Here is a 22,706-nt window from a genome sequence, read left to right as displayed (position 1 = left end):
TCACTCAAGCCCAGAAAGTACTTCCTGTGCCGGCGGAGGTGGGTACAGGGAAGTCTTGCCTGCTGGAGCTGGCGGTGGGGCTGCGGCGGTGGGGACGGGCCCTGGCCTTCTGTGACAGGCTCCCGCCTCCCCTCGTCCTGTCCCGGCTGGCAGCGACCGGCCTCAGCTGCAGCGGGCCTAGGTGAGTCTGGGCCCGGAGACCCGTGGGGCCAGGCGGGACCGCCGAGGAAGAGAGCTAGCTCTTAGCAATGCTGGTTTGGGGGCCTGCGTTTTGCTATTGCATCGACGGGTGCAATCCGGGCACTTCTCTTTCAGACCCAAGGAAAGACGCACCCATTTCTAGGACCTACCAGGTTTAACACAGGGGAATAGGAGGAGGAAGATACCTGCCTTTAGGGACTGCAAGATTATTTCTCCACCTTTCCTCCCTGGAACTACCAGAGCAGGTACACTGCCACTACGGGGACGGTGTTTTTCCTAGGTGGGGTTGTTACTTCTCTTCTTTAGCATCGAAGCACCTGGTTTTGTAGTTGGACATCTCCGAATCCCATTCTTAGTAGCCTTGTGTCCTGCATGCTGAACTTCCAGTTCATTAAAAAAAAAAAAATAGTAACCACTTTAGGTTAGGGGCTTTCTTTAGCTGCCACTTTGATTGGGTCACGTTTCTTTCCACGCTAGTTGCCAGTTTATTTCCCTTGCGCTACTTGATCTCCCATCCATTATTCACTTTGTATAGCTGCGCTTCCTTTCCTGTATCGTTTCGTTGATTGCTCCATTGGCTTCTTCCAGGATACCCGAAATTTCTCCTTCCAGGCTGTCATTGAGATCCATTCAGTCTGCGCCTGTGCGGTATCGGTGTTCTTGTTCTCATTCCTTTGCTGCAGAATTAAGCACGACCATTTCAAGTGCCATAGGAGAACGTAGCAAGGATTTCCCATACAATTTTCATGCAGTCATTTTGGGACAGATTTTTCATAATTTAGATCTCTGCTGTCCAATTCTGTAGCCAGCAGCTACATCAAGCATTTGAAAAAGGCTACTTTGAATTGAGATGTGCTGTGAGCGTAAAATACACACCAGATTTTGAAGACCTAGTATAAAAGAAGGTAAAATATGTCATGGATAACTTTTATATTAGTGCCAGTATGGTAATATTTTGGACATACTGTACTGGGTTAAATGGAATATTGAATTCTACTTTTTACTTTTTAATATGATTACTAGAAAATTTTAATTTATTTATGTGGCTCATACATCCATTGTATGACACAGTCATTTATAGTTCCTCTTATTTCAACTCCATATTCAAAGTCCACAGCTAATGTCTTTTGGGCCTCTGGAGTTATTCCAGGAGATGGCCTCTAGTGTAGACTCTTTCTTATTAAGCAAAGGTACCTGTATTGCATTTCGGTCACCTCTTTTTGTATTCGTCGAGATAGTCTTTCTCTGACGCCCAGGCTGTAGTGCAGTGGCGCCATCTTGGCTCACTGCAACCTCTGCCTCCTGGGATCAAGGGATTCTTCTGCCTCAGCCTCCCAGGTAGCTGGGACTGCAAGTGCGCGCCACCATGCCCAGCTAATTTTTGTATTTTTAGTAGAAATGGGGTTTCACTTATTGATCAAGCTGATCTTGAACTCCTGACCTCCTGATCTTGCCTCAGCCTCCCAAAGTGCTGGGATAACAGGTGTGAGCCACTGAGCCTGGTCTGGTCACCTCTTTTTAATTTTCATTCCCAAATGCCCATAACTAGACTGTTTCTTTCTGTCAACATGCAGTCCTGTGTCCTCATAACTTAATCCTGTCCTAAAAATATTTAAACAGTTCTAAAACTATCCATTGTAGACATTTCTGGCAAGCTTTGTAAATCATTTATTCAATACCTATTGTTCTTTCAGTACTTAAACATGAGGAACCTAATAGTCTTTCCTAAATTAACCTTTCAGTTAAAAATATTCCGTGTTTTGGAATCAAGTATTAGCCTAAGCGTGCCTCACTTTTCGCAAAGATTATATTCAACTTCTCTATGATATACCAGTGTAGATCACCTTTTAAAAGAGCCTCACGACATACTCTTTTTCAAATAAGATTATATTAAAAATATAGTGATAATTTTGTTTGGAATAACTTTTTGTGTGTGTGCGACATGATCTTGCTCTGTCACCCAGGCTGGAGTGCAGTGGCACAATCATAGTTCACTGTAATTTTAAACACCTAGACTCAAATGATCCTCCCATCTCAGGCTCCCCAGTGGCTGGGACTGCAAGTGCACGCCACCATGTCCAGCTGTTTTCTTTTTTATTTCTTTTAGAGACAGGCTCTCACTATGTTGCCCAGGCTGGTCTCCAACTCCTGGCCTCAACAATCCTCTGGCCTCATCCTCCCAAAGTGCTGAGATTATAGGCATGAGCCACTTATGCCTGTCCTGAATTCTCTGTAATATACTGGTGTAGATTACCTTTTAAAAGAACCTTGTTACAGGCCAGGTGTGATGGCTCAAGCCTGTAATCCCAGCACTTTGGGAGGCCGAGGTGGGCAGATCACGAGGTCAAGAGATCAAGTGTGCACTTGTAGTGCACATCACCATGCCCAGCCAATTAGATTATAAATAGATTATATTTTGGAGATTATATTTTGTATTTTTAGTCAAGATGAGGTTTTATTTGTTGGCTAGGCTGGTCTCGAACTCCTGGCCTCCAGTGATCCACCTGCCTCAGCCTTCCAAAGTGTTGGGATTACACATGAGCCACCACACCTGGTTTTGTAATGATTTTTTTTTTTTGGTAGTGATTTTTAAATGGAGACTCATGTATTAGAAATGAAGATGAGTTTTTAAAAATGAATTATGAGTGCATTAACGTTTGTATTTCAGGTTTTTCGTGACGTCATAAACATGAGCCCCACACAGTGGGACTTCCCTGTGGAATTATGTTGCCGGCCTATGGCTTTTGTTACTCTGACGGGCCTGGATGTAGTTTATAATGCAGTCCATCGAGCTGTCTGGGATGCCTTCTGTGCCAATCGGAGAGCTGATCGGGTACCAATTTCTTTCAAGGTGCTCCCAGGTGACCATGAGTATCCCAAATGTAGACCCAAGGTAATGGCATCGTGATGGGGTGTGTTCTTCCCGTCTCTGTGTGTGTATGAATGTGTGTGTGTCTTTTTTGTTCTGTTGTATGTGCTGAGTTTATCAAGACAGTGGTTACAGAGGTGCATAAAGAGAGCCTTAGGCATTTTCATGTAATACACTGCATGTATGTTTAATAATAGTTCTATTTTTTTAAACTCCAGAGGAATAATAACTTTATAAAGCTTTGTATCTTATGAGCCTAGGTTTCCCCATTTTTGTTTGTAGAGAAAAACTTCGAGTCTCCATATTTTTAACATAGTCCACACTCTACAAGGAAGCTCTTGCATTCCCCACCACCATTACCAATGTCATTGTAGAATCCCATGGTCTGTGCAGTTTGGTTCAGTTTCACAGATGTTTTGAGCACTTGCTTTGCGGTAGGTACCTGCAACAAGCTGGTGATACGAATTGAAGTAAGACAGGTTCCCTGTTCTTGAGGAGTTAAACATAAACTAAGGCAGTTTATTCATTGTGGAAAGAAGAAAGGTCTTAAGTTCAAAACTGACTTTTAAGGCGAACAACGTAGTAGACACTGCTGTACCTTAGACGGTAATTATTATCATGATGGTAGCATCATGAATAGCTAACATAGTTGCGAAATAGCAGTAAGGTAGTTTCCTGTTTTATGCAGTTTATGTATATTGGCTGATTTGTTATTTATCGTAATCTTATGAGGTTGGTTTGAAAGTCAGGTGATGAAACCCTTTTACTTCTGACCCATATCTTTTTTTTTTCCTTTGTCCTAAAACAGTGTCTCTGACACAGCAGTCTCTGGACCAAATGTGTCACCATAACCTGGGGTATTTATTTAAAATGTAGATTGCAGGCCTCCCCACTTGGTCTCAGAGAATGTAGGACTTGGTCACCAGCTGATTATTGGGTGTGTGTGTTTGAGAACCACACACAGGAGACACCGTTTTATATACCCAGCCTTAGAAACTGAGCTGTCTGAAGTTGTGCAAATAATAGCACCCCAGCCCTGGCCTTTTCATGATTATTATTTTTTCTTTCTTTCTTTTTTTTTTTTTTTGAGATGGAGTCTCACTTCATCACCCAGGCTGGAGTGCAATGGCATGATCTTGGCTCACTGGAACCTCTGCCTCTGGGGTTCAAGTAATTCTCGTGCCTCAGTCTCCCAAGTAGCTGGGATTACAGGTGCCCACTACCACACCCAGCTAAGTTTTGTATTTTAGTAGAGATGGGGTTTCACTATGTTGGCCAGGCTGGTCTCCAACATTGACCTGATGATTTTTTTTTAGTGTCATGTTTGTGTCAGGAAGGCAGGGCCCCAGACCACAAGCCCCTTTTTCTCCTTTCTCAGTGCTCGAACTCAGGCTACTTTTCATTTCTCTATTCCCAGCTCATGGCTGAATCCCATGTTACTTTGTGTCAGGCTTCCTTACTGACCTCATGTTCCGTTACTGGAGGTAGACACTTCAGCAACATGAAGTGGAGTAGTCTGAGTCAGCGCGGGTGATTTGGAAGGAATGTGAGGTTTCCACTGCATTCTTTAGGGCTGACACTGAAATCTACAGCATCCCTTCCCACTCTGCGGCACTTAGTGCTCAGACCCAAGCGGCTGCTGTTAGGCTTCTGTTTAAGACCTGTTCTCTGCTTTTTGCTTCATCCACAAGTGAGGTAAAATGCCATCACGGCAGTATGTGTCAGAAATAAAGCCATATTGGATTCTAGATAATATTTTATTTTAAAAGTTATATAAGAACAGAAGCTGTAATGGTGAAGAATATAAGTAGAATTTACCTGGAAATGGGCTACTTTTTTTTTAACAAAGTATTTGAGACCCTTGACATCATTAGACATGTGTCATCATTTTATGCATTTAGTTATGAGGCTGATAGAAACTCTGGCTTTAGTCATTCTTTAACTGGAAAGTATAGCTTCTCTAGGGTTGAGATTCCACCTTCAACACTTACTAATTCTTGCTGAATCTGTAAGCCTGAGTTTCCTAATCAAAAATAGGGGGTGTGTATATTGAATGAGAGTAATGCACATAAAGCGCCTGGCACTCAGTAACAGATGGTTTCTGCTGCTGTTAGGTAACTTTTCAACTTTTGCCAATGTTTGTAGAGAACTTCCTATGAGTGGTACATTCCTAAAGGGATCTTAAAGACTGGCTGGATGAATAAGCATCTGAATCTGGTGCCAGCCCTGGTGGTTGTATTCTATGAACTGGACTGGGATGAGCCACAGTGGAAAGAAAAGCAGTCTGAGTGCGCCACCAGAGTGGAAATAGTCAGGTATGATCTCCTCTGTCAGGGTGGCAGTCAGTTTGCACATGTGTGTTAATCACTAACATTTCTTGAAGGCAACAGAGTACTGTTCAGACTGCAGTGGTCACTTTGGGATTGACCTCCAGAGAATCTTGTTCGCTTCCTCTCAGGTAGCATAATTATTGACTGTATATAATGCTGGGTATGTGAAAAAATTTAGAAGACTAATTGGTCTGAATTTCCAAATGTTATTCTTGCATTTATTATCTATTTTGGAGACAGAGTAATATACTGTTTAGTCTTTGAGAACACTTTGCTTTATCACTGTTTAAATTTCAAATAATTCTTTCTTTTGGGTGACTACTTTGCAATGTATCACCATAAAGAATTAAGTTGTAACTTTTACATACAAGTATATATTAATCTTTTGCTTTTAAGGCAGATTTTTAAGATTAGAAGGTGTGAGATCATACTTTTAGAATTCAAATCATTGTGGCATATGTGCTTTGTGTGCAGACAAAGATTTCCTCTGATCTTGGTTTTTTTAGTTGAAGTTTATCTTCGGTTGTATTACTAAGGTTGTAATTTATGTGAAGTCATGGATACATTTTTTTTTAAGTTAAAATAATTAATTTTATTCTTGCTCTTTCATTGCAGGCAAAGTTTACAAGGAAGAAATACAAAAGTTGCAGTGGTTCTGATTCAGAAGAAAACCCCTTTGCCCCCAGGTATCAGAAGTCTAATTAATTAGTTAATTATTTTATACCTCCAATTTTTATTGGATTACACCTGTTATCCAGGCACTTTGGGAGGCCGAGGCGGGCAGATCACCTGATGTCAGGGGTTCGAGACCAGCCTGGGCAACATGGTGAAATCTCATCTCTTCTAAAAATAAAAAAGTAGTTGGGTATGGTGGCATGTGCCTGTAGTCCCAGCTACTCGGGAGGCTGAGGCAGAAGAAATCCCTTGAATCTGGGAGGCAGAGGTTGCAGTGAACCGAGCTCGCGCCACTGCACTCCAGCCTGGGTGACAAAATAAGACTGTCTCAGAAAAAGAAATAAATAAATAAAAGACACCAATGACACATGAATAAATGCTTATTGTAAAAAAAAGTAAAGATAGTAAAAAATGCAAATCTTGAATCCTGTTCCCCTAGTCCCACTTGCCTTCTTATGTAGGCGATATGGGAAGGGACGTTTAATTCACAAAATGATTAATTCGCTTAAAGTTTTTTACAAGAAGATAATTTTTTTGGCTTCCAAAGCGTTCTAAAAAGATTGTAATTTACTTATCTAAGATCTATTTGAAACTGTATTCCTTATATGAAATTTTTTTATTAATTTTCTGTAGGACAAAGAAAAGGGCTATAGGATTTGTGGTTTCCTCTAGGAAAATGTGTTAGTTTCAAATACTTACTTCCACTTTTGTCGAGACTTACAGTATTCAAAATGATTTTGGAGGCTTCTTCCATTTTTAGTTATTTTTTTGAAATAGTTTTGTGGTATGTCTGTTGGCATTACTTGGCTTCCTATCCTGGCTCAGTAGAAAATCCCACAGTGTTTTCCTAAAAGGCATATACTATGTAACTTCTAAGAACCACACACAGCTCTCAAGGAGCCCCTGAGTCCTCTGGGTATGATGAAAAGTTGTATGGGTTTTTATTCCTAATTAGTTATTTGATTTCTCTTTTCATCTTTACGGGGATTGTCACCAGGAGAAGACGTCATGGCGTCAGAAAGGGCTGCAGCTTTGTGCCACGCGTGCGAACTCTCAGGAAAGTCTTTGTTTGTACTGCCACACACTGACCACCTCGTGGGTTATATAATAAGGTAAGCAGGGGTCTTTGAAGGGTTTGTTCTTTACATTATTGAGAATTGAGAAATTGCTAGCTTAGAACCATTTATTTATTATTGTTTTTAAGTCATGTTCATGAAAAACAATAATGTAAAATAATAATGTAAAAATAAAAGCCTCCTTTGTTAAATTCTTAACCTTTTCCAATTCCCTGAGGTAACCACTATCAACAGTTTCTTAAGTTTCCTTCCAACAAACATCGTTTTGTATAGGAGCAGATATATGTATTTCTTTACAGTATACACGCCACACCCACAGACACAAAGACATAAATGTGATCACATGGTACACAGTGATCTTCCACTTACCATCACCTCATTAACACCCTTCCGTACCTGCATCTAGGTCAGCTTTATGTAAGGGAAAAGGTTTATATGCTTTTCCATTGTACTTTGCAGTAATTACCTCATGTCCTTGAGTGACATGTGTGTCCTTTTTTATGAGTGTCTCCATCCCATTCTGGCCTCTTTTTGCTTCATTCTTGATATGTTGATGTATCCATGTAAGTAATTTTTTAGGAAGGGTCTGAGCTCTATCATATCTTAAATATCTTTATAAGCCTTTGTGTGTAGAGGGCAGATTACCTGGAGACACAACATTACCTCAGAAACTATGTGGCCATTATTCACTGTTGTGTAGCATTTATTGTTACAAAGAAGTTGCATAGTAGTTTTTACGCTAGGATGTATTTAGATATGAATATTTTCATTGATTTTCACTGTAAAATGGTTTTCCTTTTCATTCTGCATAAGTGTTCTTTAACTCATAGGCAGTTTTATTGATTTTTGATTATTGCTGGTCTTGCATTTGTTTCTTTCTCAGAAGCAAACCTCTGAAAATGATCCACTGCAGGAGGTTATCTGGCCTTCTCACCCATATATAAATGACTAGGCTTTTAAGAGAGAAGCATACATTTAGCAGAGAACATGCAAAGGAATAGGATCAAATGAAAAGATGAATTGCAAAGAAACTTAATTGCAATTAGCAAAATAACTCTTCAGACTAACAGTAGAATTCACACCACAGAAAATCAAATCAGTGGCACCAAGGATAACATTGAGATAATTGCTTGGAATTCCGAGGAAAGGAATAAATGAGTTTTGTTTCTTTTTTTTTTTTTTTTTGAGACAGAGTCTCGCTCTGTTGCCAGGTGCCAGGCTGGAGTGCAGTGGCACAATCTCGGCTCACTGCAAACTCCACCTCCCGGGTTCAAGCAATTCTCCTGCCTCAGCCTCCCAAGTAGCTGGGACCACAGGTGCATACCACCACACCCAGCTAATTTATATATATATACTATATATATATATCCAGAGCCTATTTGGTAATGCCCAGGGTATATATTATATATATATATATACCCTGCCTTAACCCTTAGTGATCCTGCCCTCCTCCACTTTCAAATTTAGTGTGGTCATGGATTCAAGGGAAACAGAGGATGACGCTCTACCTTTAACTATATATTTTTTTTCGAGATGGAGTTTCGCTCTTGTTACCCAGGCTGGAGTGCAATGGCGCAATCTCGGTTCACCACAACCTCTACCTCCTGGGTTCAGGCAGGTCTCCTGCCTCAGCTTCCTGAGTAGCTGGGATTACAGGCACACACCACCATGCCCAGCTAATTTTTTGTATTTTTTAGCAGAGGTGGGGTTTCACCATGTTAACCAGGATGGTCTTGATCTCTTGACCTCGTGATCCACCCTCCTCGGCCTCCCAAAGTGCTGGGATTACGGGCGTGAGCCACCGCGCCCGGCCCTAATTTTTATATTTTTAGTAGAGACGGGGTTTCACCATCTTGGCCAGGATGGTCTCGATCTCTTGACCTGGTGATCCACCTGCCTGGGCCTCCCAAAGTGCTGGGATTACAGGTTTGAGCCAACGCGGCTGGTTGAGTTTTGTTTCTTAAATGCAGACATATAACCAATAGGGAACAGAGAGAGGAGAGAAACAACTGGTAGCACACGCAGGCGGCTTTTCTTTCCACTGAGGCTCATCCCAGTATCACAGCTGGCCTCAGCGCACCAGGCTTGGCCACCTCCCCCTTGACTGTCCCCTTCAGTGCCTCCCTAGTCACAGTGCTGTTCATACTCATCAGATGCTTTCATACTCGTGCCCACCTGCCAGCTCACCTTTTCTGGGCTCTCTCTTATTCAACGTTTAAGGCTTAGTTCAATGAAGACTCCTTTAGAAAGCCATTGTCCTCTGTGCTATACCCTGCCATAGTGACTCTTAACCAAGCAGTATTACCTTCCAGAGCCTATTTGGTAATGCCCAGAGACTTTTATGATTGCCGCAACTGAGGGGGTTGCTGTATTGGCTTCTGGTGGGTAGAGTCCAGGGATGTTGCTATACCCTCTACAGTGTGTGGGACAGCTGTGCACAACAGAGAATGACCTGGCCAAAATGTCAGCAGTGCTGAGCTTGAGAACCCTGCCTTAACCCTTAGTGATCCTGCCCTCCTCCACTTTCAAATTTAGTGTGGTCATGGATTCAAGGGAAACAGAGGATGACGCTCTACCTTTAACTACTTGTGGTTTTATTGGGGATAATGAAACATTTAAATAAGAAATACATGATCAGAATAACTGATGAAAAAGCAAGTGCCCTGGGTCCGTGGCCTCCAGTATGTGGATATGAGATGGGGAGTGCATAAGACAGCCCACTGGAGATAAGGGAGCATACACCCTTTCTTCATATTTATATTTTATCTTAAGAGAGAGAGTAAACTGAATATCAGGAAATCTTCATCTCATTGATCTGGGAGGGAAGTAGTGGAGCTAGTGATGGCAGCTTATTCCTGCGATTTCAGAGCCTTTCAATGTATTACATATACATGCTACAGTGATTTCATTTGTGTTTTTTTAAGTGTCAAAATCTTTCTAAACCTTCTGTGATCCATTGGGAATGATTGTGACAATCTTTTGTATTGGAGAAGTTTGCTGATCATCTCAAAGCAAAATACATGAGTTGTCCAAGTTAATGATATGAGTAAGAATTTTTCTTTTATTAAAAAGTAAGTGTTCCCAATTTTCACACCTTTCTTCTTAGGGCAGTAGGCTGTCTGTGTCATGCTAACTAGCAAGTATTTAAAAACCACATACATACTTTGCCTTTCAAAACAAAGATGGCATTTTAATAATGAGTAAGAAAGTAAATGCTTTTCGGAGGAAAGTTGTACTATAGAGAGGACGTGCCACAAATGGCTCTGGAAAGTTTTCTTTTTCTCTTTTCTTTTTTATTTTGAAATGAAGTCGTCTTATGTCACCCAGGCTGGAGTGCAGTGGCGCAATTTCGGCTTATTGCAACCTCTGCCTCTCAGGTTCAAGTGATTCTCCTGCCGCAGCCTCCTGAGTGCCTGGGACTACAGGCATGCACCACCACGCTCGGCTAATTTTTGTAATTTTAGTGGAGTTGAGGTTTTACCACATTGGCCAGGCTGGTCTCGAACTCCTGACCTTAGGTGATCCGCCTGTCTCGGCCTCCCAAAGTGCTGGGATTACAGGCATGAGCCACTGTTCCTGCACACTGTTCCAGGCCTAGAAGTAGTTTTCTAATTAGTTTAAAATTCTTTCGAGCGAAGAATTTCAGTGGGCCTGAATTCATTGTTAAACATACAGAACAACATATGCAGATGTACAGACCCATGCAGTTAGATTTGTGTCTCTGATCTTTGTCTTTCCATAAACTAAAAATTGGAACTACCATAAGCATTTGGCTGGGTGGGACAGTATTGAAGCAGTATTGAACTCTCCCTTCTGTCTCTCTTTACTGAAAAGGCTGGAGGGGAAAGGAAAAAGGGATGTAAGGACCCTGCCCTCCACCCCCCAGCCCTGACTGCTGCTCCTGCTTCTGCTCTTAGGCCCTTTATTTTCAGCCTTTAGCACAGGATCAACCCTTCATATGATAACTTCCTTTTACATGTACAGTAGTTCCGACTCTTGTCCTCCAAAGCTGTGTGAGTATCTTTGCCTCTTACGCACTTTACACAATTTGGGAACCTCTCTTTCCTTTTAGACATAAATCTGAATCTATAACTTAGAAGCTTGAATGTCCTTCATCTGAAAACTGGTCGCTCTCTTTGCTGGAGTAGTGCTAGTTTTTCAAAGTTCAATTGCAATGGCTAAAATAGATGTTTGTGTGCTCTGAAAAACATGCTTGCTTGATACACTAGTGCAGTGGTAGCAGAAATAGACTCCAGGTGATCTTTGTCTGAGTACTGCTAAGAGTAAATATCATGTCTTCTAATAAAAAGTTAGAATAGGGAACTGCTTGTAATTAAAAGTTTACTGTGTTCGTATGTGTGTGTATGTATGCATGTGTGCATTGTGTCTAGCTCAAAACAGGTTGATCAGGTTCATTAACCTGAGCTTCATAAAGGAGCTGATTTAATTGTGGAGACAGAAGGCATGCATTTTAAGTCCCGCAGAGCACTGCAAGTTTACGTTCTGTGATATAGCTTGTAAGTCCTATAGGATTTCAGAGAAGAAATGAATAAAAGTGATCTGGGAAGGTTTTAAGGAAAAGGAAGGCCCGCAGCTGTGCTTGAAGGTGTGGATTAGTGGGAGGGAAGTCGTGATTATTTGGGACAGAGGACTTCATTAAAAAGCATGGACATTTAAAGTTCAGCTAGTTTAAATCACGAAATGGGAAGACTGAATCAGTTGGATTTTTAAAATTGTGCAACAAAGAAAACTCAAGATCTCTTTCCTTAAAAGAGTATTCTTAATTGTTCAGTGTTACCTTAAAAGTGTGATGTTTGAGTATCTGCTAAAAGAATTGGTTTTTTCACTAACCCCCTTAAATCTTGACTAGATCTGTCATTTATTTACGTTTTTAAAGCTGTTTAAGGTTTTTTTCCAAATAAGCCTCAAATAATAATGAAGTGTATGAATTAAAAAGTGGAAGTCTTACAACATTTATGCTGTATCCAGTGATATCTCTGTAGCCAGTTACAGAGTTAAAGAGAGGGAAGGATTTGACTCCATCCCTCAGCTTAGAGGAAAGAATAGCACTTAGCAAGCCTACTTGCTCTCAGTCCTCTGTATTGATTGTTTAACAGGTGTTTTATCTCTGAGTACACATTCAGTTTGAAAACTAAAACCATGCTTATCTTCAATATTTACTGAGACAGTCTCGATTAATAATACTGATTCTCTATTCAGAAGGATTTTTTTTTAACCATTCAGAATAGCCTGTAGGCATATTTCTGGCTACCATAACATTAAACTTTCTAGTCAGTGCCTTGTTCCTACCCATTTGCAAAATTTAAAGGACAGCTTAGGTTAATACATTCCTTCACACATTATTTGGTTCAAGGTTAGAATCTAATTTTGTCATATTTTAACATTTTTAAAACTGCAGTTTTGAACATAGAAAAATCTTAAAAGGCTGGATGTGGGGCCTGTAATCGAACACTTTGGGAAGTCGAGGCAGATGGATCACTTGAGCGCAGATATTTGAGACCAGCCTGGACAACATGGTGAAACCCTGTTTCTACACAAAATACAAAAATTAGCTGGGTGTGGTCGTGTATGCCTCTAGTCCCAGCTACTCGGGAGACTGAGGTGGGTGGATCACTTGAGCCCAGGAGGCTGAGGTTGCAGCGAGCCTTGATGGCACACTGTACTCCAGCCTGAGCGACAGAGCGGGACTCTGTCTCAAAAAAAACAAAAAAATCTTAACCTAGAAAATCAAATTTAAAATATAATACCTGATTTTTAAGTTCATCTTTTATCTGGTTGAGTTCTGCTTTCTTTCAAGCCCTCGGCAGATGACTCCCGATAACTTCTTTTCACCAAAGAAAGCTTGAGTTGTGCATCTATCTCTGGTCAGATTTTCTTGTTCCTATGTCATCTCAAAGTTATAGAATGAAGGCGGATTTAAATCACACAAATGTTTTCACCTTATTTGCCAGTTCTCATTTTCGGTTCTTTCCCTGTTAGTTTTCTTATTCTTTTAAATACTAAATACTAAAATCATGAAAAAAGTGAAATCTAATTGAGTGTTTAATAATTGTTTTTCAGAATGTTTATAAATATATAAAATAGTAGGGGTGAATGTACTTTTAGAGATTACCAAATTGTACACCAGTAGCAGTAGCTCACGCTTGTAATCCTAATCCCAGCACTTTGGGAGGCTGAGGTGGGTGGATCACTTGAGGTCAGGAGATGGAGACCAGCCTGGCTAGCCAGCACGGTGAAACCTCATTTCTACTAAAAATGCAAGAATTAGCTAGGTGTGGTGGCATGTGCCTGTAGTCCCAGCTACCCGGGAGGCTGAGATACAAGCATTGCTTGAACCAGGGAAGTAGAGGTTGTGGTGTACCGAGACTGCGTCACTGCACTCCAGCAGTGACAGAGCCGAACCCTGTCTCAAAAAAAAAAAGAGAGAGAGAGATTACCAAATTGTTATGAATTAGAGAAAGGTATTTTTGTTTGTCATATCTTGTATTATAAATAATTTTAAATGGTTTTTGGGTGGTCTCATTTTTAGACTTTTTCATCTGAAAATTCAGGTTATCTTTTGCCTCACTTCGTCTTAATCATAATGTAAAATAGATATTTCTGTCACCATTTTACTTTCAGGTCTCACAAATATGATTCTTGAAAAGTTTGGATTAAAATAACTAAGATTTAAATGCTGGTTTGGTTTTGTTTTTTACAGATTGGAAAATGCCTTTTATGAACATGCACAGACTTATTACTACACTGAGATCAGAAGAGTGAAATCTCATAAAGAATTTTTGAATAAAACAACACACCAGGTACATGATTTTTGCAATAATAGAAGCATTCTAGAGTGGATTATTATTATTTTTGAGGTGATTATTGTATGTTCTTAATACTATGATGTTTTAAATGGTTTCAGCATTTCTAAAGTATTTTTTAAAGCTTTTTAAAAATTAATTTGTTTTTAAATTAAACTCTTTGCACTTAAAGTTCTTTTGTATAGACTTCCTAACTGTAACTGATTTGTATAGACTTCCTAACTGTAACTGATTTGTGGGAATAATTCTTGTGGGATTTCAGTTTTGAGTGTCTTTCTTCATTCTTTTATGTCTTCTTGTAAAAAACATTATGATAATTTTCACATTTTAAATTGAATATGTAAAATAATAGTGATTTTTGTGTGTGTGTCTTTTTTTAGCTTTTATTTGTTAGGCATCAGTTCAAAATAGCTTTCTTCAGTGAGTTGAAACAGGATACACAAAATGCGCTGAAGTAAGTTGTTAAGCTTTCAAACTCAATGTTTCCTATTTTTATATTAACAGTAACATACCATGGCAATTTCTGAATCTCCCCCAAACTGTAATTCATTCTAAAGTGTTCATATTGGTTAGATTTAGGGACTAGTCTAGAGATGAATGGAATATAATATTTTAGGTTTATTTTTTTTAATTTTCATTTTTTTATTGGAAGTAAATTTTCATTGTATCTTAAAGCTTTCTTGTTTTATTAAATTTTATGAGCCACAGAAATATTAAAAACTTCCCCATCTTCTTGACTGATTTTAATTTGTATACGCAGTAAAATTCTTAAGAGACTGTTTTCCAAAGTATAACATACATGAAACATTATCTAAATCAGACTTTTTTTTTCCCAAAGTAAATTTTTAAATGCACCTCTTCACAAATTTGCACGTCATCCTTGCGCAGGAGCCATACCAATCTCTGCGTTGCTTGAGTTTTAGTATATGTGCTGCTGAACTATTTATTTTTATAGGTTTATATACTAGTACATTTATTAAATTCAGTTACTTTAATTAAAAAAAAATTGATAATATCTGTCAGTAGCATTTTCCGTGTGAAGTCTCTGCTTAGAGCCTTGAGGGTCAGTTAGTTACAGGTGTGCTGGCAGAGGTTAAACATTTTAGTCGTTTGCTTTTCCCAAGGAGAATTTAATGAAACTTGACCTTTTTGTAGCTTTAACTCAATTTTTGAAGACAAAGGTATTAACAACAGCTATTTATCCCAGAATTGAAGAGGGGAAAGAAAAATAGAAATAAGTAAAAAAAATTCCATTATCCACAGGAATATTGCAGAAACATCTTATTTTTGTTGTTGTTTTGAGATGTTTAAGTACCAGAGCACCAAGTTGTGTTTTCTGAATCTCGACAACTTCATATAACTGTCTTTAATGTAGTTCCTTTTTTTTTTTTTTTTTTTTTTTTTTGAGACGGAGTTTCGCTCTTGTTACCCAGGCTGGAGTGCAATGGAGCAGTCTTGACTCACCGCGACCTCCGCCTCCTGGGTTCAAACAATTCTCCTGCCTCAGCCTCCCGAGTAGCTGGGACTACAGGCGTGCGCCATCATGCCCAGCTAATTTTTGTATTTTTAGTAGAGACGGGGTTTCACCATGTTGGCCAGGCTGATCTCGAACTCCTGACCTCAGGTGATCCACCTGCCTCAGCCTCCCAAAGTGCTAGGATTATAGACTGGAGCCACTGTGCCCAGCTGACATGTACTGTCTTGATACCACCTTTGCTAATGCAATTTCTATTTGTTTGAGAGCTTGTAATGGTACTTTAAAGTACTTAGGTTTTGTAACAAAATGCTGATTTTTTTCTGGACAGTTGTCCAGTTTCCTTTTTTAAGTTATCTGTTTGTTATTGACAGATGTTAATGACAGAACAATTCACATGTCACGGTTCTGTAGTTTATGAAATCGTTGATTCCTCTCACATGTATTTATGAACCAATAACTCATTTTCCAGGAAATCAGAGATTGACATGTATGTTATTATTGAGCTGTTGAGCCTTAGAAATGTTGAGTAAATATTCTCTGTTATTTCTAGTGATTTTGTTCTTAGAAAGCTTTTATTAAACTAATTTATGTCATTAATAACCACCCTCCCCATTTAGGAATTATAGGACCGCCTATAATCTTGTACACGAATTGAGAGCCCATGAAACTAATATTCTGGAAATTAAGACTATAGCAGGATTTATAAACTACAAGGTAATACCAAATTCAGGGAATTTGTGTTTAAATATTAAATTATATTCTTAAAATTTGAACATCAAAATTAGTTTTTTGCTCTGAAAAGTTAGTATTTGATTGATTATGCTCTCCCCTTTCATATACTTTTTCTCAGAAAGAGCCTTGATTCTTAGCAGCCTATTTATAATACTGTGTTTTGAATTGATAAGTTCTAGAGGTTTTTAAAGTTTGGTGGGTTTTTTGGTTTTTGTTTATTTAAGTGGGAGCAAGGAAGAGTTATTGAGAAGAAAGTTGCCTGTATTACTGAGTTTTAAAAGATAAAACTTACTAGAACTATGTGACTCCTTGGTTTAATGACAGAGAAAAGGTGTATCTATTCACCTTAGAGGAAACTTTTATACCTATTGTTTGAACATTTTATTATAAGATTGTATGTCATAAGAATAGATGCCCTCAGAAGTCAATTATAAGATTGTATGTCATAAGAATAGATGCCCTCAGAAGCCAAGAAGGGCTGTTTGGTTTCAAATAGATGCTTTAATTCATTGTCTTCCTCTAATAGGAAAAGATTAGAAACAACCCAGTTAGAAGTGATTGATTATATAAATTATAACTGTAAACAAAGAAATATTAAAAGCTATTAAGAATGAGGCAGCTGTATGTCACTACATATGGAATGATATCCAAAATGTATTGCAGGGTGAATAAAGTCACAGATTAGCAAATTTAGCGTGATGTCGTTATTCTTACAAAAACAATAGCTTTATAGAAATACACACGCATCCTTATCAGTGTGTAGAATATATCAAGAAGCATATGCCAGAAACTGATTGCCTCTAGAAAGGGAGATTAGATGGCTGAGGCACAGGAATGGATGAGAGACTGACTTTTCATGTGTTCCTTTGTACTTAAAAAATAAAAGTGAAAATTGTAACAAGCACATGGAAATAAATTTAGGCTTTGTTTCTTCCTTTTTTCCTTTTGTCCCAAATACATGCGTATGATTAGTATTTTGAAATAGTATGCCAGACACAAGTTTCCAAGAATTTCTGTAATACTTGTTTCATATGGAGGTACTTTGCTTTAATTGTGCTACAGAAAATTTTTAGCTTTGTGGCAAATCTAAAACTGAAAATCTGCCTTTTCTCAATCACCTGTTAGATACAGTTTATTTTAGACCGTCTCTATGTTCTTCATTGGGGATAAGTTTTAAATTCTATTCCATATTTTTTAAAAGCTTTTCTAAGGTGTAGAATAAATTATGTACAAACATGAGTTATTTTAATTCTAAAAGGGCTGTATAACCTTTGCTTTTAGCATAACCATTCTGATGAGGAAAGTCAATTGTATCGCAAAGAATTTCGGAGACGGGAATTTCATAGTCTTTTTATAGTGTTCTCAAAATAGTTTTAAATGATGCCTTTTGACTTTTTTTTTCATTTATTTTGGGATCAATTTTACATTTTGCAGATCTGTAGGCTATGTTTTCAACACAATACCCCATTGGATGCAATCGCTCAGTTCCGAAAACACATCGACTTCTGTAAGAAAAAGATTGGAAGTGCAGAGTTGTCTTTTGAGCATGCTGCATGGATGTCTAAACAGTATGTTTTACATTGTATTTTTAGAATGTTTTTAAGATAATACGTAGTATTTGGAGAAATAGCATGGACTTTGGTTCTAAAACTGAACTAGGGTTTTTGTCACCACGTAGGTTTTTGGTGATGTAGCTTAAGTATGTTTCTGGTAATACTGTACGTTGATATTGTATATACAGTTCCTTAATGGAAATTATTTATTTGATGGTACCGTCTTTTTCATTTAACATATATCTATTGAGTCTCCACCAAATGTCTAGGTCCTAGAGATATAGCAGTAAACAAAATTCCTGCTGTCATGGAGCCTATTGTTTGGGAATGATGTTTAAAAATTGCTAGAATGAAATTGTTCTCAGCAACTTAGGTGTGTCTGAGTCGTAGGATCTATGTTGAGATCCAGTTTGATGGTATATTTCTAAAGACTTGTTAGAAGAGATGACTTAAATATAGAACCTGTCTGTAGCCTACCATTACTGTGCATTAATATGTACCAAGAAATTTGCAACAAATATTAACTGTTCGTCAGTAGCACCATTTTAATACAATCTGCTGAAGTGAAGGTTCCCAGGATGAATTACCAGAAATAAGCTGCTTTTTCTTTTCATTCTTTTTTATTTCTTGATTCTTTTTTTCTTTTAAGATTCCAGGCCTTTGGAGATTTATTTGATGAAGCTATTAAGTTAGGGTTAACAGCTATTCAAACTCAGAATCCTGGTTTCTATTACCAGCAGGCAGCATACTATGCCCAGGAGCGGAAACAGCTCGCAAAAACCCTCTGTAACCACGAGGTAAGTTACTGACTCCGTGTCATCTAGCATGTGGGAGAGTTATTCTTCTCTTGAAAGAAGCTAGAACTGATTGGTATTGATAATTTTTTTCAAGTCCTTAAATTTAATTCGCTTTTATTTTTTATAGTTTCAGGAATTATAGTGATTTTTGGTTTTAGTTTGAGTACTCTGTTTTTACCTGTGGATTGAGCAGAAGTTTTTCTTTGAAAAATTAGTTTATGTTTGGCAGTAAGTTAGTGACTGTTTAGACAAGAGAAAATTACTTTAAAATAAAAGCCACATTTTCATCCTTGTCACACTGTAAGTCCATTGTTTTGTTTCTGTGATCACTGCTCTAAGAGTTCGGAAATCTGTTTTGACCCACTGGTCTCTGGACTGCTTTCTCTTCCTGGGGTTTTCCTGCGTGGAGACCCTTGTTTTTTTTTCTTTTGAGGCAGAGTCTTGCAGTGGTGCAATCTCAGCTCATTGCAACCTTCGCCTCCCGGGTTCAAGTGATTCTCCTGCCTCAGCTTCCTGAGTAACTGGGATTACAGGTGCCTACCACCAAGCCCAGCTAATTTTTGTACTTTTAATAGAGATGGGGTTTTGCCATGTTGGCCAGGCTGGTCTCGAACTCCTGATCTCAGGTGATCCACCCTCCTCTCCTCCCAAAGTGCTGGGATTCCAAGTATGAGCCACCCTGCCTGGCCCCCTGTATGGAGACTCTTAAGGCTCTATTTGAAGAAAAGTGTTAATTGCATAGTTTCTTAAACTTGATGTTTGATTTTTGCCTTTTTCTTGGATGATTACATTTCAATATCAGTTTTCCTATAAACATCTTTAAGAACGTGTTATACATATATAAATACATTTATGGCTGGGCGTGGTGGCTCACGCCTATAATCCCAGCACTTTGGGAGGCTGAGGCGGGTGGATCACGAGGTCAAGAGATTGAGACCATCCTGGTCAACAAGGTGAAACCCCATCTCTACTAAAAATACAAAAATTAGCCGGGCATGGTGGCGTGCACCTGTAGTCCCAGCTACTCGGGAGGCTGAGGCAGGAGAATTGCTTGAACCCAGGAGGCGGAGGCCGAGGTGAGCTGAGATCGTGCCATCGCACTCCAGCCTGGGTAACAAGCGAAACTCCATCTCAAAAAAAAAAAAAAATACATTTCTATTTGTACAGTTACATCAGTTTATTTTTGCTTAAAACCTTCAGTTCTTGTCTCTGAACATGAGTGAATATTATCAGTAGTACTATTTTTAAAAATGTTTCAGAAACAAATAGTTTGCATATTAGCACTTAAAGTGAACAGATTTTTTTTCTCTAAAATGATGATTTAACTATTTTTACCATGTTATTTGTATGATTTATAATTTTATTGTGTGAATCCTATTTCTAAAGTTTGGCATATTGTAATTTGAACACAGTATTTTAAAAAGTGATTAAAACTAGGTTTTATAAGAATATAAGGAAGTAGGCATTAATAAATATCATTGGTTAAAATGTAAAATAATATTTTCATCAAATAATTTGAGAAGCTTTAAAATTATGCATATCTTTTGACCTAGAATTGAATTTTTGGGAATGCTAAGGCAGCTAATACATTCTGAGATAAGTAACAAGATTTATTTATAAAGTTGTTCTCACAGATTTATTAATTATAAAACAGAAATAAGATGAATAGCTATAGGGAATTGGTTAAAATATGCACCAGCAAGCAGCCATGAAAAATAATATTCTAGAAAAATATTTAATGCTGGGTTAAATGTACAGAATATATTTAAATGAAAGAAGCAGGTTGAAAAATCAATCATTAACAAATTTTTGCATGTGAAATCTGGAAGTGATATACATTTCAACAGTGGGAGTTGGTAGTAGGTTTGTAAGGAATTTAGATTTTCATCCTTTTCCTTTTGGATGTTTTCTGCATTTTTCAACAATGTACATGTATTACATCTTGGTTTCAGAGGAAAAAGCTATGAAGAAGAAAAAGCAGTGTAAATCTGTCAGTTCTGGTGCCAAAAATAGCCCCCTACAGTACCAGGATTTTATACAGAAGTGATAAAGAAGGAAAATAGTGTCTTCTCTGTAAACGTCCTTGTAACATTGTTTTCATTTACACAAAGAGCATCTGTGTATGTGGAATAAATATCAAGCATAATTTGTAATATATTTTTACTTGTTTATTAGAGCAATGATTAAAAAATGTGAAGAAATTGCTTTGAAATCATTTGTCAGAATCAGATTGATTAATTTTTATGAGACTAACTAAATATTAAATAAAACATTTTAGCTTAATTTTTGTTAAAATTTATGTTAAAATATTCACCAATTTGATAATTGAATGTGTGTTTGGTATTTGTATTTATGAAAAGTTTTTATTCAGTCAAAGATTGGGCAAGAGTTGAATGGCAGTGGGTTCCACAAACTGTTATTCAGGCTTGTGTTTCAATTTACAGGCTTCTGTAATGTATCCCAATCCTGATCCCTTAGAAACACAAACAGGCGTGCTTGACTTTTATGGACAAAGATCATGGCGACAAGGAATACTAAGTAAATAATTTTTCCCTCCATCCTTTCCTCTCAATCTCAAAAGGCAACAATAACTATCATGCATTTTCCATTGGCTGCACATGCATAAAAAATTATGTTGAAGTAAAAATGGGTGCTTTTTAAACATTGTTTTCATTTTTAGAATGCTTTGTATGTATCACTACTTCTTAGCGTAACTTTATAATTAAAGATGTTGCTGTGATTAAAACATTTATCTGAGTGTGGTGGCACTTGCCTGTAGTCCCAGCTATTTGGGAGGCTGAGGCAGAAGGATCACACCTGTGAGTAGCCAGTGCACTCCAGCCTGGGCAACATAGTGAGACCTCATCTCAAAAAAAAAGAAAAAAATACAGCATTTGGACATCTGTTGTTTTAAATGACACATGCCACTGTTGGCTATTTTAAGTATTTTAATTACAGTTAACTTTAACAATTGATTCGACGTTTTAAAACAGCATTAACTTGTATTACCTTAAAAACAATTTCTCTGCCTATCTTTTTAATGCTTTATACATAATTTAATTCAAGCAGTTGAACTGTAACTGTTAAATTACTGACTAGGTGAGGTGGCTCGTGCCTGTAATCCTGGTGCTTTGGGAGGCCAAGACAGGAGGATTGCTTGAGGCCAGGAGTTTGAGACCAGCCTGGACAACATAGTGAGACCCCATCTCTAAAAAAAAAAAAAAATACAGAAATTAGCCACACATGGTGGCACATGCCTGTAGTCCCAGCTACTTGGGAGGCTGAGATGAGAGAATCACTTGAGCCTAAGAAGTTAATGCTACAGTGAGCTGTGATTGTACTGCTGCACTTCAACCTAGGCAACAAAGTGAGACCCCCGTTTCAAAGAAAGAAAAAATAGGAAATGATTTAATCTCCAGCGAGTATATCCTCTATAGAGGATAATACTGATACTGCTTTTCAGATGGCCGATTCCACTGGGTAAAAGAACATTGAGCTCCATCCACAATGTTCCCATCAGAACAGAACACGGAGAAGTCACCATGTTAATAAAGTTGCCTCTTAGCACCTTTAAGATTCTAGAATGTTCAAGAATCTGAAATGATTATGTTAAATAAAGACTTCAAGGAGTGTACACATACACTGTTCATGTGAAGATTTGTATTGAATGAGCTATCTAAGATGGGTTGTATCTTTTCTTACACAGGTTTTGATCTTTCTGATCCTGAAAAAGAAAAGGTGGGAATTCTTGCCATTCAGCTGAAGGAGAGAAATGTTGTTCACTCCGTAAGTTTTGTGTCCAACATAAAGTATTTTTTACACTATTAAAAAAGAAACATTCGTACTGAAATGTTTTGCACTCTACTTTGTCTAATAGGAAATGATCATAACTCTTCTGAGCAATGCCGTTGCACAATTCAAGAAGTATAAGTGCCCGCGGATGAAAAGTCACCTAAGTATGTATCCACAGACGTCAGCATTGCATGCAACTCCGAATGACTTTTTAAATGACATGCATACATCTTTTTTCCTTTATAGTGGTTCAGATGGGAGAGGAATATTATTACGCAAAGGATTATACCAAAGCCTTGAAGTGAGTCCTGTTCACTATTTACTTTTACAAGTATTCAGATGACCTTAAGTGAAATTGGAATCGAAATCAGTGTTGAAGG

General features: G+C 38.2%; 1 protein-coding gene across 1 annotated transcript in view; it reads left to right on the top strand.

Moving 5' to 3' along the window:
- Positions 1 to 313: 313 nt before the first annotated feature.
- TRAPPC11 (trafficking protein particle complex subunit 11) overlaps positions 314 to 22,706 on the top strand; it is a 56,780-nt gene continuing 34,387 nt past the window's right edge. Inside the window, exons 1-14 of the mRNA XM_003732395.6 lie at positions 314 to 446; positions 2,870 to 3,094; positions 5,216 to 5,385; positions 6,016 to 6,086; positions 7,073 to 7,187; positions 13,873 to 13,972; positions 14,356 to 14,429; positions 16,070 to 16,166; positions 17,619 to 17,752; positions 18,387 to 18,534; positions 20,979 to 21,072; positions 22,241 to 22,320; positions 22,412 to 22,490; positions 22,573 to 22,627. Of these exons, the coding sequence (XP_003732443.3) occupies positions 2,891 to 3,094; positions 5,216 to 5,385; positions 6,016 to 6,086; positions 7,073 to 7,187; positions 13,873 to 13,972; positions 14,356 to 14,429; positions 16,070 to 16,166; positions 17,619 to 17,752; positions 18,387 to 18,534; positions 20,979 to 21,072; positions 22,241 to 22,320; positions 22,412 to 22,490; positions 22,573 to 22,627 (1,421 nt within the window). The 5' untranslated portion in view covers positions 314 to 446; positions 2,870 to 2,890. The remainder of the gene's footprint in view (positions 447 to 2,869; positions 3,095 to 5,215; positions 5,386 to 6,015; positions 6,087 to 7,072; positions 7,188 to 13,872; positions 13,973 to 14,355; positions 14,430 to 16,069; positions 16,167 to 17,618; positions 17,753 to 18,386; positions 18,535 to 20,978; positions 21,073 to 22,240; positions 22,321 to 22,411; positions 22,491 to 22,572; positions 22,628 to 22,706) is intronic.

Source organism: Callithrix jacchus, chromosome 3 (assembly GCF_049354715.1).
Source record: "Callithrix jacchus isolate 240 chromosome 3, calJac240_pri, whole genome shotgun sequence".
In the NCBI taxonomy this organism is placed as follows: domain Eukaryota; kingdom Metazoa; phylum Chordata; class Mammalia; order Primates; family Cebidae; genus Callithrix; species Callithrix jacchus.
Note: the sequence above shows the minus strand (reverse complement) of the source record. Positions and strands in the feature narration are given on the sequence as shown.